Source organism: Monodon monoceros, unplaced genomic scaffold (assembly GCF_005190385.1).
Source record: "Monodon monoceros isolate NGI ecotype Baffin Bay Population unplaced genomic scaffold, NGI_Narwhal_1 Super_Scaffold_14, whole genome shotgun sequence".
Taxonomy (NCBI): Eukaryota; Metazoa; Chordata; class Mammalia; order Artiodactyla; family Monodontidae; genus Monodon; species Monodon monoceros.
Genome location: NW_021703770.1, coordinates 61,232,239 through 61,250,833, shown reverse-complemented (window position 1 = coordinate 61,250,833; position 18,595 = coordinate 61,232,239). Strand labels below are relative to the sequence as shown.

The following is an 18,595-nucleotide window of genomic DNA, read 5'->3' as shown; positions in this document are numbered from 1 at the left end:
GTGTGTGTGTGTGTGTGTGTGTGTGTGTGTGTGTGTGTGTGTAAGAACTTGGTTGCCTGAATCTTTGTTTGGGGTCGGGGAGTGGTGCACAGTAGACTTTGAATTGGGTTCCGTTTTACTCATTACCCCATCTCTTCTGTGAGCACCCCTACAGACCTAGCGAGTGGAGCCCAACCCAGGGTCTTTGAAGACGAGCAAAAACTCTCCAAAAACAGTAAGCCTTCATCTCCTCACAAAGACTGCATCCACACTTCTATTACCATTTAGAGGTAAGTAGTACAAAACGGGTTTTAGGATCTTGTTACAATCTGTTCCATTTTGGATCTGCTTCCACATCTCCAGCTGTGATGACATAGGAGCACAAGTCCTTGGTGGGGAGGATGTGAGGGAGCTGCAGCCTTTTCTACGAAAGGAAACAGGTGTCTGCTTCTGCGCTTCGGCACAATCTAAACCTCTCATGGTCTGTGTGGTTGCACTGCTTTTTCTCCACTTCTCGTTGCAAATGCTCCCCTAGCTAGTGTGTAGGGTGGTTCTAAGAGGTGAATGGAGGAAGTTCACGAAAGACGTCGGGAAGCATCATCTATCTCTTCTTGCCCCTCTGCACCCTCCAAACACCTATTAATAAGACACACGTCACCACACAAGTAACTGGGCCTCACTTTAGCAGGAATTTGTTTGTTCCCCTTCAGATTTGGCAATTTTTTTCTAGCTCTTTTTTTCTCTCTTCTTCCTTCCCTTTCTGTTTCTTTTTTAAAAAATAATCTTTTTTTCTATATCCTAGAAAATAACCAATATAACCTATGTGATTGCACCACAGGTATCGAAATTCTGACTTCAAAAGGAATTGTTGAATCAAGTTGTGCACACGAATGAAGGAGTTAGTGTGCAAGCTTCTGCTTAGAGCACACGCCAAAATCAGGCTACAAAATGCATTTCTCAGAAAACCAAACAAAGGAAACAGGAAGAAACAGGCAAAGTCCATCCCCCCTTACCAACCCCAATTCTCAGTTTTCATAAAAACTTTGAAAAAGGGCAGGATTCTGGAGACTTGGCTCTCTACTTATTTGATCCTATTTTTCATGGTTCCCTTTTCCCTCTTTAGCTTTTCTCTCATGGCCAGTGCTCATTTATTACATGAACAATGTTGTTACCAAATGGCATTACAGTGGCATCACCAAATATGCCTTTTCTGGAACAAGTTGTTTCAAGAGTCTAAAAAGTGACTTGTGTTGGACAATACCTGACAAGGCAACTTGTAAAACCCAGGCCTGTGATTCTGTACCCGGGTGACCTTACAGGAAACGTTGGTGGTGGAGACTCATATGGCTGGCAGTGGCTGGCACAAGAGGCTAGAGCCTGGCTGAGTTACCCGTGCTTTAAGAAATGGGACGGGGGCTTCCCTGGTGGCGCAGTGGTTGAGAGTCCGCCTGCTGATGCAGGGGACACAGGTTCGTGCCCTGGTCCGGGAGGATCCCACATGCCGCGGAGCAACCAAGCCCCTGCGCCACAACTACTGAGCCTGCGCTCTAGAGCCTGCTAGCCACAACTACTGAGCCCACGCGCCACAACTACTGAAGCCCACGCACCTAGAGCCCGTGCTTCACAACAAGAGAAGCCACCGCAGTGAGGGGCCTGCACACCGCAACAAAGAGTAGCCCCCACTCGCCGCAACTAGAGAAAGCCCGTGCACGGCAATGAAGACCCAACACAGCCACACACACACAAAAAGATAAGACAAAAATTTATAAAAAAAATAAATAACTTTATCTTCACAAAACTCCCTGGAGGTAAAAACAGTGAACATCAGATCTAATGATCCTCTTGTAAGGACAGGCTTGGGTGGAGGAGGGGTGGGTGGAGGAACAGGGCAAACACACCTGTGTCCAAAGCCTGGCTTTGCCACTTATGTCACTTCATACTCAGAGATTCAGTTTATGTACAACAGGGATAAGAATGGTCCCTACCTATTCATATGCTTCTTAGGAAGAGTAAAAATGAGTGGAGGAGCACTTAAAATAATAATCACAACTTAGTAAGCCTTTAACAAATGCCAGCAGTTTTTACTGAATTTTATGCAATCAAAGAATTCACCATTAAAAAAATCCTTATTTTATGTACACTAAGAAAAAATGCTGCCAGTTATTGCATGCCATTGACTGAAAGACCCATTCTTATTTGAGAGGCTGAAGTATGGGGGTGGGAGAGTACATTTAGAATCAGTAAAGTACAGTATTATTGTGTCTTATGGAAAAAAAGATTGTGGAGGGTAAAGAATGGGATGCGGGAGGGTATTTTGGGGACTGAGGTGGGAGAGGCTGGTCCTTTGCTCTACCAGGATGTAAAAATGCACATATCCCTTCCCCATTTCTTTCATTTCAGTTGCAAGATGCTAGACATTGGGACCCTGCTGCATGCAGGGAAAGATAAAGATGCTGTGGAAGGAATGGAAACTATCGAGAGCAGACATTTGCAGAGCGCAAGGGGAGACAAAGCAGGGTAGGAACCCATTAAAACTAAGCATCTCTGAAATGAGAATCACTAAATATAAAATACCCTACAAAACTGGTAACTTCAGTTCTTTTAGGCAATGGGAAATATCAGAAAGAAATTTTAAAGCCACACTTTCAGATCAGTGAGTGAAGTTCTGGACCTGCGTTCAGCTTAGTCCCTCCCATTGGCCATTCTGTTACATCAAATCATAGTAATACGTAGGGCTTCTATTTGGAATTTTGAAGCCCAGTGTGTGAAATGGAAGAGGACTCTTTTGGTTGGAAGTGTAGCTCCTGCAAAAAGAGACAGCTGAAATAATCAATGCAAAAAAAATAAATAAATAAAATCACAGGCCGAAAGTGTTTCCTTTTGTAGAGAATTTGTGACATTAGTTAAAAAAAAAAAAAAGGTACAAACGTCAAGGGTAGCTGGGTTAATGAGTACGGCAAGTACAGCTGCTCTTCCCAGTGGAGACTAGAGCGCTGACGTGGATGGAACGTGATCGGGAAATGAGGGTGGTGATTGCAGCAGCCCCTAACGGGTACTTACTCCATGTCAATGCATAATGGGGATGATTGGCACTGCCGGCTGAACAAGAGATGCTGGGCTGTAATTAGAATGTTGGCGCTCATCAAAATACAGTAAAACAAGGAGAGCCGTGATTACTTAAACCTGAAGCTACATTCTGCAAGATGGCTTTGCTTTTCAATTTCTATATTGTTTTAGTGTTCATTAAAAAAAAAAAAACAAAAACCCACAGGCCATGCAAAATTAGGATGCTGTATCATAGAAGAATAAATGAGATGAGGCTGCTTTCTGTATAATGGCCAGTATTTAGAGATGTGCTCCATAAATGTCAATGACAATCAGTGCAGAATATTTCTCTTCAGAAAGAGATTTCTTTTTGTTAAATGGCTATTTCCCCATCCCCCTCTCATTCCTCTGTACCATTGTTTCTGCACTGAGACAGAGTTGACCCACTATGCCATGATATCAACAGAGAAATAACTTCTGGGTTTGAACTGGGCTTTCTATTCACTGAGAATGACTGATGTTGTGTAGTTATGCGAGTTCTTTTTTTTTTTTTGCGGTACGCGGGCCTCTCACTGTTGTGGCCTCTCCCATTGCAGAGCACAGGCTCTGGACGCGCAGGCTCAGCGGCCATGGCTCACGGGCCCAGCCGCTCTGCAGCACGTGGGATCTTCCTGGACCGGGGCACGAACCCATGTCCCCTGCATCGGCAGGTGGACTCTCAACCACTGCGCCACCAGGGAAGCCCTGCAAGTTCTTTTTGAAGATAAAGTTGAACCAAGCCTTGAGGATTTTCTTTTGAACTTTTCCAAGCTCCCTATGTGTATTAGGATTTAGGTAAATCACCAGTCTTCTAATGTATTCCTGGTAGTCTTCTAGATCTTAATCCTAAAGAATTGAATTCACTTTTTAAAAGCCTCATTTAATCTTTCATTTTTCATTTATCAGCGTAAATACAGTATAGACATTTCTCCCTTCTGCCCTGAGTTACAAATAACCTGTGTCTTACTCTTTTGTTTGTTGTGAAGGAAATCAGCAGGAAATAGAAAAGGACCACTCTAACTGGTCAGATCACTAATAATCTAAATTAGTTCGGTAAAGTTGTACTTTTGAAACATGAATCTTCTCATAAGGAGTTTTATTATAGTTCCTCATATCCGAGGGAGGAAAAAGCTATTAGTCCAGAAGTCAATCAACCAATATACAACAGAGTAACAACCTCAGTCTTAAGATTTTGGTCTGTTTCATATATTATCCACACTTAGGTGTATATTCCCACCCCCTGCCCCGCCTGCCTCCACTGTCATACCCAGGCCTTCCAGTCCACTTGTAATTTCTAGGACGTTTTACGAGATCTGTTCAAATTTCTTGATAAACTAGTTTGTAATACAAACTTTTTCTGTCCCAGGTAAACATGCTCATTTACCTGATGGCGTTTGAGTCTTTCCATTACAAGGTAAGGCAACTCTGAGCAGCTAGTAGTTCTCTAGAAGTTGTTCCAGCCATCTGAATGAAAGTATAGTTTCATAAACCATAGGTATCTAATAAAAATAAAAATTCTTTAGGGACTTCCCTGGTGGTCCAGTGGGTAAGACTCCACGTTCCCAATGCAGGGGGCCTGGGTTCGATCCCTGGTCAGGGAACTAGATCCCGTATGCATGCCACCACCAAGAGTTCGCATGCCACAATGAAACGTGCCACAATGAAGATCCCGCATGCTGCAACTAAGACCCAGCGCAGCCAAAATAAATTACTTAATTAAAAAAAAAAAAAGATGCAAATGTTTGCTGTGCAAAGGGCCGGAATACCTTTAAAGAAAAAAATCATTCTTTAGAAACTATACACACTATTTGCTTTTATGATTATTGTGTCACACAAGTGTAAATGATTCAGTACAGACTTGGAAGTTTGCTTTATGAAATTTCATGCTGGGTAAGCATGCCTGCAGTCTTCCAGTGATTAAATGGCTGTGATGGTGGCTTGAATAGCTCTTGCAGCATCTTTGGCACCCCTGCTCAGCAACCATGGAGCACTGTCCTTGTACTGTGGCCATGAGTGCTCATCAGCCTTGTACAATGGGGTCTTACAGGGAAAAGTAGTAACAACTGAAACTACTTAATACTTACTATGAGCCATTCAGTCCCTGTGCTGTTTGTCATAAACTTATGGGCTAACAACTAACATTTAATAAGCATCAGGCGTGGAGCTATGCACAATCCGTTCTTAGAACTACCTTGTGGGGTAAGTGCTAACATTATCTCAGGAAACTGAGGTACAGACATTAATTAGATCACACAGAGCTTATTGGTAGAGGAGTCAAGATTTGAACTCTGGTCTGCTAGTCTTACTACTATGTACCTATTAATATCTGCAGAAATCAACAAGGTATCACTTGAAGTTTGGATCTTCAAAATAAGGAGATTTCTTTCTTTGGCTGACATAAAGTCAAAGTTAGGTTACTAGTAGTTATGTGACGGAACCTAAGCCTCTTAAATTTCTTTTCTAAAAAAAAAAAAAAAAAAAAAAATTTCTTTTCTGATTTGCTTGTTTTCAGAACACAAAATGTTTGATTTTACCTTTAAGCAAATACAGTAATAATTTTTTCACTAAAAATAGTTAAGCTAGACAAAGTGGCTTAGCCTTTCTTTGAATGGTATTGGATAAAACTGGTTGACGTGTGACACACAGATACCTAGTGCAGCTTTTTGTAAAGCAAGTCATGCTTAAACTAGTTGTCTTTGTAAATACTGAGTTCTGTGCTGGCCTCACAGGATAGAGCTGAGCCATAGCGGATGCTGCCTTCCATAGATGGCTAACAGCTTTACACAGTGCTCAGTAACCAGATGGACCTATTATTGGAGTAGAGTTGATTTACAATGTCGTGTTAGTTTCTGGTGTACAGCAAAGTGATTCAGTTATACATATATATATATATATATATTTTTTTTTTTTAATTTTAATTAAAAAATTTTTTTGGCATGCCACCCGGCATGTGGGATCTTAGTTCCCAGACTAAGGGATCGAACCCACACCCCATTCAGTGGAAGCGCAGACTCTTAACCACTGGACCGCCAGGGAAATCCCTATATTCTTTTTCATATACTTTCCATTATGGTTTATTGCAGGATATTGAATATAGTTCCCTATGCTATACTGTAGACTTGCCTTTTGCCTTTCCTTTCATCCTAGTGTGTTGGTCTGTATACCCAGGGCTTCTAAAACACACACTCAGTCCAACCCCCTTGACTCTCTTCAGGCCCTAGGTTACTAGTCTTTAATTCTTCCGACACTTGCTAATGTCTACTCTGCAACTCCCAAACCTGTGAAGTTTTAAAGCAGATGCTCCTTAACTGAATTACCTATCACACCTAGGGTGATCTTTGGGAAGAAAACATCTGTCTGAGCATTACCTTGAATTTCCTCCAGGGTTACTTTTAAGGCCACTCTTTAAAAAATGCAAACAGGTGGTCAGTATCAATCCATTCTTATAGGCGTCCACGTGTAGACAGGCAGCAGAACCAGTTTTCTGTGAAAACATCTGGCAACACCTTGGAAATATAGGGTTTCAATGGCTATTGCCGTCTGTGCAACAAAACATTTCTCTCCCGTTTCCTCATCTATACAAGCTTTGCTCCAGGATTAGTTCTGAATTTAAGGACTGTGTACGATTAATTTTAGAAGAATGTAGTTAATACATTTGTTCCAGAATAGTCCACCTGGACTACTCACAGCCATATCCCCCCTTTTATGGAGGGAAGGACAACCCCAGAAGGGCAAAGCAACTAGTTCAAGGTCACTCAGTAAGACAGCTGTCCTGGCTCATGGTCCTACCGTGATGCTTCCCATCAGTCTTCAAAGTTTGACCAGAGGCCGGGTGACAGCAGCAGTCTCTGCAGGATCTGGGGGGCCCGTAGAGACTTTCCTCGGAGGAGGGGATCTAGGGCTTACTATTTACAATTACACTTGTGTATATATGTGTTTTGTAAAGTTTTAACTACATACCAAGGGCTTTCCCCCCACCCCCCAAACCCACAGCATATGTTGTAGAACACATAGCATATGCTGTATGTAATTTCATAGAAAGAAGGTTCCTCAAATGAGTGTGGAGACACTGCATGCTGTGTCCCTGCTGTTGTCATTCTAGGTGTCCTGCCGTAAAAAAGACACCTTTAAGTTTGTTTAACTCAATAGTCCCTGAATTTGGTTATAAACCACTTTTTCTCACAGTTGCCCTCATTAATAATATATGAAACTAATCATCTTTTTTGGTAGAACACACTTTTTAGGAAAGAAAGGCTGTTCTAAATGTTTATCAGAAGTACACTCTTTCAACGTGTACATTTTAATGAGATTAGACACTAAAAATAGCATAAAATTTGCTAACAACAAAGAAAACATCCAAGATACGGCTTGTGAAAGTAAAAATTTTTATTCGGATTGATTTCTCAATGTATAGTTCAATATAATGCCAGTTTTTAATGGCAGAGATTTGGTTCCACTGAAACTCCATGATGCTACAGAGAGCTACTACTTTTTCCAGGAAGTAGGTAAACAGCTGGAAACAGAAAGCACGACTTTCTAGCAGCATGGCAACTGATTAAACTGCAGACCTATCAGGTCTGCAACTTTTATACTAAAAATGGCGCAAACATTAGCTGGTGACAAAAGTGAGAAGTGGGGAGCGAAATGTGAACATTGCAAGGAGTGATATATGCCCTGTAAAGATGACAAAAACCCAAATAGAGCTATAAAGATTTTAAAGGATAATTATAGAAAAGGGAACCAAATATTTTACTCAAATGTTTTTTAGAGCCTTTCTATAGAGATACAAATATATATATATATATTTATCCAAAAATATGTTTTATACAGATAAATGTTTCTCAGATAAGGATGGGACCAAAGCTACAGTTATAACATAAAGCATTGTCTTTTGTAAGACTATTTATCCACCTGAATTTTCAATTTGAGGCTAGTGCATTAAATGTTTTCCAAATATTGACATCTTTTTATATATATAAATCAAGTAGGCATGATTTTTTAAAAGAGTTTTCAGGTTAAACAGTATTTTTCTAAGCTGCTGTGCGTATCAAACTTATGACAAGCCCCATTAAGAATTATTATTAATAAACATATCAAAAAGGGCTATGTTAAAATTTTCTTTATAGTAAATATTTAATTTTCTGATTTCCAGTTTACAAGTGTTGAAAATGCACAAGAAAGATTTTACTTCACAAGTACTTTTATGTTAATATATTTTGATTCAATATATATGGCAATAAATCTTCATACGCCATAACCAAAAGTATGTTTTTTTCTCCCTTAAAAAAATGGGGATGTAAATAACATTAACAACCACTAAAAAATAAAGCACACAAGTATTCTGGTGAATTTACAAATCTTTTTTCCCAAGTGTAAAGGCTACAAAAATTCCTAAAAATTAGAGAACACTGAAAACATATTAAAGTTTGACATCCAACTTTATATTATTTCCATTTTGCCCTGAAAGATAACTTAAAAAATATGGCCTTGCTGGAACAGGCCATCTTGCTAATATAAAAAATTGGTGAGAGCAAGAAATTGTATCACTGATATGTAGAATTTTTGTAAATAGTTCTCTCTTCAAATCATTAGAAAAATGCTGAAAGATAAAAAACAAAATAAAATAAAATACGGTGGTGGTCCCTAAACTATTTTGAAGGCAGGTAGCTTAGTCTAAGCTGAAGTATTTTTTTCACTCATAGTAATCATCCTCCCCTCAAATGCCCTTTAAAAAATGCATGAAACAATAGTAGCAAGAATCAAAGAGCACAAACTGTATTTTCAAGAACAGAAAAAAATCTCTAGTGCTGAAAGATATAGTAAAAAGCAGATTTCTTTGGGGACATTAATCAATTAGATTATAATTCATTATGAAGATTTCTCTTTTCTATTACGGGGAGAGTCTGCTCCATTTGAAGTTACTGTTCCATTTACACCATTTTCTGAAAAGAGAAAAAAAATCAGGATTACTTTCTAAGTAAGTGCAAATAATATTATCTTTTACACATAAAGGTACCCTCAGAAAAGAAAATTTAAAACCTAATATATACTCTTATGCCCTTAGGTGAAACTTACTTACTAGTGCTTAATCTTTACTAGTATTTAACCAACCATAAAACCTGATAACATGTTAAACACAATGAACTGAAAGCAGCAAATTAAAAGTAATTACATATGTCAACGACATCTCAATTAAAAAAATAGTTAAAAAAGGAAAGTAACTACTATTGAAGGTAGGAAAAAAAGAGAAGACAGAAACTCTAAAAACAATTAGAAGAACTATAAAATAGTCTGCAGAGCAATACTTTTGGTAGAAAAAAAGGAACATTTTCACACTGGACAGCAAACAAGGGAAGTTCTTGGGGATATGTTTCTTTCCAACACATTAAAAAATTGGTGTTTAGGATGATAACTCTTATGTTTAAGAGTGTCATAATCGCCTTCTTCAAGCCATGATGGAATAACTGATGCCAGACCAACCCTCCCTCCAAAAAGATCCACAAAAGGCGAACACGAAAATGGCTATTTGAAGGCACTGGGAAAAAACCAAGTCAGCTAAGTGTATTTCTCCCCCAAGGTATTTGCCAACTACTAAACGTGCACGCACCAAGCAAGACTCAGAAAAATCCAGCAGAAAGTAACTCCTAACAAAGAATAAAGCTACAGAGAGAATTGGGAAGTCTCACAATGACAGGGAGACAAAAATATGAATTTGGGGCCCACCAGAGAAGAAAGCCCTTAGAAATAGTTGATGTCCTAGGAATGAGGACAAACTGGAAATAGATCAGCTTCAGTCACACAGAATGATCCAGAGCTTCTACTAATTCATCCAGAGCCTCTGCATGCTTTTACACAAAACATTCAGTGTTCAACCTGACCTTAGGGGCACTGGCTTCTGCCTGGCTTTGCTGGAGCCCAGTCGGCCTCCCTGTGGCCTCAGTAACCGCCTTATGTGCCAACAACACAGGCTTACATCGTGTGAAAGCCCCAAGTGGCCTTCTATATTGTTAGCACAGTATTTAGTGTATAAAGGCAGAATTCTTACAATAATTTTTTTTTAAGTATGAGGATACATGCAGTGCTGGCTTTTTAAATTTTAAAAAATTGGTATAATGTTGCTTATTTAAAAATAATGTTTGGATGCACTGGCAAATTATTTTTGTTTGCAGAGTGTTTTGTTTACAAATTGTCAGTCTTGTTTGTTTTACTTTTAGTGTGATACTTTTAGTGTGACTTTTTAAATGTCTCGGAAATTAAAGTTTTACAAAAAGTGATTTCATAAAAAAAAATATATATATCAGGTGTACCAGAAAACAAGACAAAATGACTGAAAACTAAGAGAAAAAGAAATATCAGAAATAGATCCTCAGGTGATCCAGATCTGGAGTTGTCACACAGGGATATTAAAAGAACAATGGTTAATAAAAATAAATGAAAAGAGAGATAATTTCATCCAAGGACTCAAAAATCTTTAATCCCAGGACAGGATAATACAGTAACTAAAAATATAAATTTAATAAAAGTTTAATAGCAGATTAGGCCCAACAGAAGAGATGAGTGAACTAGAAAAAAATGCTCAGATTGAAACTCAGAAAAAAAAGGATGGAAAATGCAAAAAGCACGAAAAGATATAAAAGGACAGGGTAAAAGGGTTTAACACATGTACTGGAATCCCCGAAGGACAGAAGAAAGAGAATGGGGCAGAAGCAATATCTGAAGAAATAATGGTGAAGAATTTTCCAAAAATGGCAAAAGAAACCAAGCCAAGATTCAGGAAGCTCTACACAACACCGAGCAGGATAAATGCAAAGAAAACCAAACCCAGGCACATCACAGTATAACTGTCAAAAAAACAAAGATAATTTTGTCAGACTGGACGAAAAAATTAAAATCCAATTACATGCTGCTTACAAGAGACACAACTTATATTTAAGGACAAAGAAAGGTTTAAAGTAGAAAAACACAGGAAAAGATAGAGCATGCTAACACTTTACCACAAGATAGTCGGTGAACTGGAGTAAATTCAGACAAGCTAGAGATGAAGATGGACATGTGACAATAAAAAAGGACAAATCCCACAGGGATTTATATAACAACCCTGAATTTTGATATACCTATAACATATCTTCACAATATTTAAAGCAAAAACTTACAAGCTACAAGAAGAAATGGGTCAATACCTTTTGCAGTAACTGACTGAACAAGCAGAACTCCTTCCACCAAGTCAGTAAAGATACAAACCTGGGCATCACAAATGGACCTGACACCTACCTACAGAACAGAATACCCAACAAACACACAATACACATCCTTCTGAAGTCCAGATGGAACATTCATCAATACTGAACACAGGATGAGACATAATGAAAGTATCAACAAATTTCAAAGAATTGAAATCATTTGGAGTATGTTCTTTAACCACAGTGGAATTAAGCTAGAAATCAGTAGGAAAAAAACCCCCAAAACCTAGAAAATGCCCAAATACAGTATTTGTAAACTACACAATTTACTTATAAATAATCCATGGGTCAAAGAAGAAAGCACAACTGGAATTATAAAATATTTGAAACTGAATGATAATGAAAGAGATATATCAAAACCTGTGAAATAAGGGTAAAGCATTGCTGAAAGGGAAGTTTGACCTTAACTGCAAGTAATTCATGAGAAGGGATGAAAAATCAATGATTTATTTCCACAAGGTAAACCACAAATAACAAAACAGCAAATTAAACCCAAAGAAAGGGAAATAAGAACAGAAATCAAAGACACATCTGAGACAATCAGCAAAAGAAGACAAATGTTGGTTCTTGGCTGATGGAAGAAGAAAAGAGAAAGGCATAAACTACTTACACAGGAAATGAAAGATGGGAATCACTGCTGTTCTACAGGCATTAATAAGTGCATATTATGAATAATGTTACATCAATACATTTTGCAAATTTAAATGAAATGGATAAATCCTTGAAAAACACAATTTACCAAAAGAGAAACAATAAGAAATAGAAAATCTGAATAATCCTATTATCTATTAAAGAATGTGAACATGTAGTTAAAAAAAAAAATCTTCCCATAAAGAAGAGTCTAGGTTGGACAGCTTCAGTGGTGAATCCTTCCAAACATTTAAATATTACAAGAAGGACAAAACTGCCCAATACTTTTTATAAAGCCAGCATAACTCGTATCAAAACCTGACAAGGATATTACCCCAGAAAAGGGCTAACTATAGCCCAATCTTTTACATAAACACAGATGCAAAAAATCCTATTTTTACAAAATATTGAAAAAACCCATCCAGCAAAAGTGATATATTGTCATCATCAACTTGGGTTTATGCCAGGAATGCAAGACTGGATTTACATTTGAAAATCAATACATTACCAAAAAATACATATCAATATTCTTTATGAATACAGGTGTAAAAATCCTCAACCAAATACTAGCAAGCCAAATCAAGAAGCATCTAAAGAGGATTATATACATGACCAAGTGAGATTTATCCCAGGACTGCACTGTTGGCTTAACATTAAAAAATCAATTAATATAATCCATCATATCAACAGAATAAAGGACACAAACCATTTGATGATCTCAATCGTTGCACAAAAAAGCACGTGACAAAATCTAACATCCTTTCATGATAAAAATTACAAACAAAGTAGGAACAGAAGGAAACTTTCTTAACCTGAAACAGCCCATTTAGGAAAAACTCACAGGTAACATCGTACTTAATGGTGAAAGGCTAGATGTTTTCCTGCTAAGATCAGGAATAATATGAGGATATCTGTTCTCACTAATTCTATACAAAATTGTTCTGGAGGTTCTAGCCAGGATAATTTGGCAAGAAAATGAAATAAAAGGCATCCAGACTGGAGAGGAAAAAGTAAAACTATCTCTAGTTGTAAACGACATGATCCTGTATACTGAAAATGCAAAGGAATCCACAAAAGTACTAGAATTAAATAGTAAAGTAAAATTTAAAAACCCTAATAAGCACAACAATGTTGTGGGATACAAGATCATTATGCAAAAATCAACTGTGTTTCTATACATTGGCAATGAACAATCCAGAAATGAAATTAAGAAGACAATTCTATTTACAACAGCATTGAAAAGAATAAAATATTTAGGAATAAATTTAATGAAGAAGTGCAAGACTTATACACTGATAACTATAAAATTTAATTGAAAGAAATTAAAGAAGACCCTAAAAGATGGAAGGACATCTATGTTCATACTCCCCAAAGCAATCTACAGATTCAAGATAATCCATATCAAAGGCCAGCTGGCTTTTCTGCAGGAATTGACAAGCTGATCATAAAATTCGTATGGATGCAAGGCACCCAGAATAACCAAATCATGAAAAAAATAAAAATGGTAGACTCACATTTCCTGATTTCAAAACTTACTACAAAGCTATAGTAATCAAGACAAAGGCATAAGAATAGACATAGAGATAAAGAGACTAGAATAGACAGTCCAGAAATATTAAATTCTTACTTTTATGATCAACTGATTTTCAAGACAATTCAATAAAGATTAGTCTTTCCAACAAATGGTGCAGGGACAACTGGATATCAACACGCAAAACAATGAGTGTACAATGGTGCACTTTGGAAAACAGTTTAGCAGTTCCCACCAGATGTTAAATATACAGCTATCATATGACCCAGCAATTCCACTTCTAGTTATATATCCCAAACAGCAAAAAACAGGCGTTCAAACAAAAACTTGTACGTGAATGTTAACAGCATCATTCACGGTAGCCAAAAAAGTGGAAACAACCCAACTGTCAGTCAACTTACAGATAAGCAAAACACAGTATATACATAACGCTAGTATATTATTTGGCCATAAAGAGGAATGAAGTATCGGTACATGCTACGACATGTATGAATCTTAAAAATATGCTATGTGAAAGAAACAGCTGCAAAAGATCACATACTGTATGATTCCACTGATAGGAAATATCCAGAAAAGGCTAATCTACAGAGACAGAAAACAGGTAAGAGGCTGGCAGGGGAACGGAGGGAATGGAAAATGACTGCTAATGGTGAATATACTTAAGAACCACTGAAACGTGCACTTTAAAGGGTGAACTTATGGTGTGTGAATTATATTCCAATAAAGCAGTTATTAAAAAATATTACTGAGAGAAATTAAAGATAATATAGATAAGTGGGAGGTATATATCATATTCATGGGTTGATATACTCAATTCTCCCATAGCTGATCTACAGATTCAATGTAATATCAATCTGATACCCCAGTGAAGCTATTTGTGTATGTGAAAACTGACAAAGATGCAGTAAAATTCATATGACATGCAAAGGGTCAAGAGTTGCTGATACAAGCCTGAATAAGGATAGGACCGGAGGACATAAACTACCAGCTATAAAGACTTATAAGGAGCAAAGCACAGTTGATATATATTTTAAAATGGAACTCCTTGTGTTACAGTTCCAACTATGAACACTCGAAGTTGAAAAAAAATTACTCCACTGTCAATGCATTTTCAATCAAAAGCCAGAAGGAGAAGAGGTGAGATGCAGACTCAAAGATGAAGGATCAAACAATCAGAAGTTATTAAAAAAAAAGGTGTTCCTCTTGGGACTAAAGGGCAGATGGGAAGGGGCTGAAAAAAGGTTTTGTTTTTAAAATATGAGTAAGATGCTTGAAAGTACAATCACTCTCGAGGTTAGTTATTCACTAAAACTGCCCACGTCCACATTGGTCTATAGTGGGTCAAAGTCATCAAGTCTGGAAAACTTGTCAGAGAGAACTCAGCGGACAGCTTTTGAGGAGAATAACTGACCAACAAACTGTAGGATGGGGGAAAATGATTTTGTTTCTAATTTTGCTAATAAGTAGAATAAACTTTCCTTTATAAGATTTTAAGTCTTAACAAGATTATAAATAAAACCCCAAAACATTAAAAAAAAAAAAGTTTCCTACTTCAAGGTTTTCATTGCTTACTGAATACAAACCTGTTCCTTTTCTAGAAGACCTGCCTTTAGTCACTGTTGGTTTCTTCTTCACGGTTGGTGCCTGAAAAGTAGAATGTTCTCTCCACCTCCGAAGCTGAAAATTAATGAACTTCCACATCATGAATGCTTGGGTAATGCAAATAGACGCCAGAACAGCGATTCTGAGAATGTGAAGGAATGAACGGAGAGTCAGAGTGCACCCCAACAACGCCATTGAATAAAGCCGTCTATCCTGCTTTGACAGGATTAACTTAGTGCTAAATTCCCACTAAGTTGACAAGATTATGTTAATAAATAATTATCCTGCTAACGATTAATCCCAGAAGTTAAATAAACACTTTAGTACTTCAGTTTGGACATGAAATCGTTAACAGGTATGAAATCAAATCGAATGAATATTTACCCTAACCCCTGTATTTATCCCTTTATTTTTAGATGATTCATATTGTAAACTGATAATACATACTATATAGTAGTGCAAAGTGAGAAAAATATTAAATCAACTCTACCTAACAGCCAACACATTGAAGTTTCCAGTACTGAAATCCAGCTTCTGATTCTCTGCTCTTGCAAGGCCAAAGCCAACAGTGAGTACCGAAAGAATTAAAGTCAGAAGTCTTCCCAACACAAACAGAACTGCCCACAGAGAAAATCTGAGAAAAATGTCACAAGTCAGATTCGCAGAATTGCAAAGATAAGAAAAGATCCTAGTAGAAATCAGATTCCTGTTAAGTAAATGCATATTAAAACAGCATTTCTTATTGTTCTGCAAAAAGGATTCTGAAATAGAATGTTAGGGAAATGCTTCATATTATATCACATTCTTGAAGATATATAACATATCAGCATTATTTCAGGTTCTAGAAGTCCAGTAAAGAAATGTTTGATATTTTTTGTTTAGCTGATCTTTTTTTGTGTGTGTGTAACAACTATTAATGATTCTCGGAACTACTGGTACATAGAACAATTTTGGAAAATGCTGGATAAAACAAAAGCCGTGTACTCAATTCTCATGAGAGTCCCAGTTTTACTTTTTTTTTTTTGTTAAAGGCCTCACACTCTTTACAAGTCATATCACTTCAATTCTGTTCCAGTTCAATTTTCCCATCAAAGTATTTTAATATCTTTAAGGCTCTATAATCTATTATTTCAATTTCTTCTGAAAGTTCATTCTTCCTCATTCTTCCTTCTCCAAAAGAAAAACGTGCACTTAAACAAGATAGGAGAAGTTATATCAGAAAAGTAAACCCTCAACCCTCAAAATTACAAGTTCCAATACAGTATCTCTCTAGCTAAGAACGATTCTATTTTAGAGAACAAAATACCAACATCAACAGCTAAACAGGGTCATTTTATTTAAAGCTGCTACTAACAGGTTATAAAAAACAATATAATCGCCAATAGCATGGTCCTTGGCAACATAGGCACTGACTTTAATTACACAAGAAATAGAATGGCTCAACAACTTACCCTTTCTGATACTTTTCATCACTAAAATAAAACAGGCGGGAAATGTGGAAAAGAAACTCAACAAAATAGTGCAGCACCAAAAGAACAAGTCCTAGATGATTCAAGCTGTTAAAAAAACACATTTAAAATGAAAAGATTAATTATGAATTAAGACAGATTAGCATACGATCTGCCCAGTCCATATACACACCCAAGAAAAATCCCAACTCACTTCAAAAGATAAGCTCCAGCAATGTGAAAGAGGTAAAGACCAATGTAGACGAGCTGACGAGGAATATCTTCCTGTAAACAGAAAATTGCACAGTAGATTAAAACATGGGGAAGCACTTCCGTTCTTAGGAGCAGTGTGGCAGAGTGAAAATGCACTGTCACAGAGGAAGACTTGAAGGCCGCTCTGCCCCGCACCCTTCCTGAATGCTCACCCCAATTAGCCGCAGTTCTTTAACCTCTCCTGGCTTCAGCTACTCATCTAAATCTGAGTAACAGCTGGGTTTGCCTGAATCAGATGAACTCCAAATCCCTTTCAGTACTGAGTGGTTCTTTTCATAATAAACATTTATTAAATGACACAATATTAATAACCATAATGTCCTTGTACTATTAAAATTGCTATGTTTATACCAGCAGAGGTGCTTTTGTTTACCTAAATAGTATTCACATTTTTTAGCTCATGCTTTTAGTCCCTTTCATTTCATTGTCAGTCAAGTCATTAAAATCGAAGGTTAAAATTTATCTTCTCACTTAGGATACCATCTATTTGTATATTCTTTCTCCTCTTAATAACCTGTAAGCCAGGTATCCAGATTTTACTTTTGCTTCTCTTTTTTTCTTCCATAGTCCCTAGTGACCTGGTTATCTCAGAAACAGTGGTTTTCAAAGACATAAGTCAAGTGAATCATGAAATCGATGTAGGGGGTCACCCTAACATGTTCTGAAATATGAAATAGAATAAAAAATGCTAGAGTGTATAGCTCATTGCATTGTTTCATGAAAATTTTAATCCAGATATTACACACACACACACACACAGAATTATGATATAAACTCTAGTTTTTCATCTTGGGTTGCAGTAAAAAATGTTTGCAAAATATGAACAGTGATAGGCCCAATAAACACTTGTTAATTTATGAAATGCCTCTACCTCTCATTTCTGCTCTCTCTTTTTTTTGGCAGTTTACCACATATATTGATATATATATATGTCTCTATTAGCCTGTCAAATATATATTACAAGGCTCTATTAGCCTGGTTAGTACTATTCATGTACTGCAGCTCTAATTAAAATGACTAAAATGGTGGTTGATGTTGGCAGACTGAGCTGCATTCATCTGGAACCTCACTAGACTCATCTCTGGCATATAACAGAGTTGAGCACAGGTCTCTATTGGTCTTCTCTTTGCCACCTACATTTCAAGTAGGGAGTTACTTGACCAAATCTACTGAGAAAGAGTAGAGTTTACAAGTATAGTTTTGAAACTAAAAACTCTTTTCTAGTAAGAATGCTACAAAGATCAAGTGTTAGAAAGGTAGAACATACAACAGTTGACTAGAACTATATAGAGTCCTACACTTTGGGTCTCTCAGGGAAAACTCCCAAGACATAATACCAAGTTTACAGTGGAGTTTCCAACTGGAGAGAGAAGTATCTCTGAAAATAGGCTGTCTGAAGATTCTCTCCACATAATTTTGAAACTTCCAATGAACTAATTCTCCTTACCAAAGGAGAGAGGGAGAAAGGTGTCGAGACAACATGGTGAAGTTCAACCACAAGAAAGCCTCTTCGTTCTCTTATAGTCATTTCAGACCAGCTCAGCTGTAGGGTTATAACTGCAATTTGATATGCTATGTGGTGTGTATATCACTGGCACTGCACAAAATGATTTTAGATAGTATACAAGAAAACAAACTTTCATTATAATTTTAAATAAAACATTTTAAGTTGCAGCGAGGTGGCATATAAGTGACTACATATGGGAAATACTGCCATATTCCTTCCTTCAGATGTGTTAAACAATGCTCCAAATTTCTGAGGGGAAAACAACACTAGGGGGACCCCCAATACTTATAATAAAAGCTTT

At 37.2% G+C, this 18,595-nt stretch overlaps 1 protein-coding gene across 1 annotated transcript in view; it reads right to left on the bottom strand.

Annotated features, from left to right (window-relative positions):
- Nucleotides 1–7,431: 7,431 nt before the first annotated feature.
- Nucleotides 7,432–18,595, bottom strand: part of TRAM1 (translocation associated membrane protein 1) — a 29,016-nt gene continuing 17,852 nt past the window's right edge. Inside the window, exons 7-11 of the mRNA XM_029222806.1 lie at nt 16,729–16,799; nt 16,518–16,622; nt 15,557–15,700; nt 15,048–15,208; nt 7,432–9,005 (exon numbers count right to left, since the gene is read on the bottom strand). Coding sequence (XP_029078639.1) covers nt 8,932–9,005; nt 15,048–15,208; nt 15,557–15,700; nt 16,518–16,622; nt 16,729–16,799 — 555 coding nt within the window. The 3' untranslated portion in view covers nt 7,432–8,931. The remainder of the gene's footprint in view (nt 9,006–15,047; nt 15,209–15,556; nt 15,701–16,517; nt 16,623–16,728; nt 16,800–18,595) is intronic.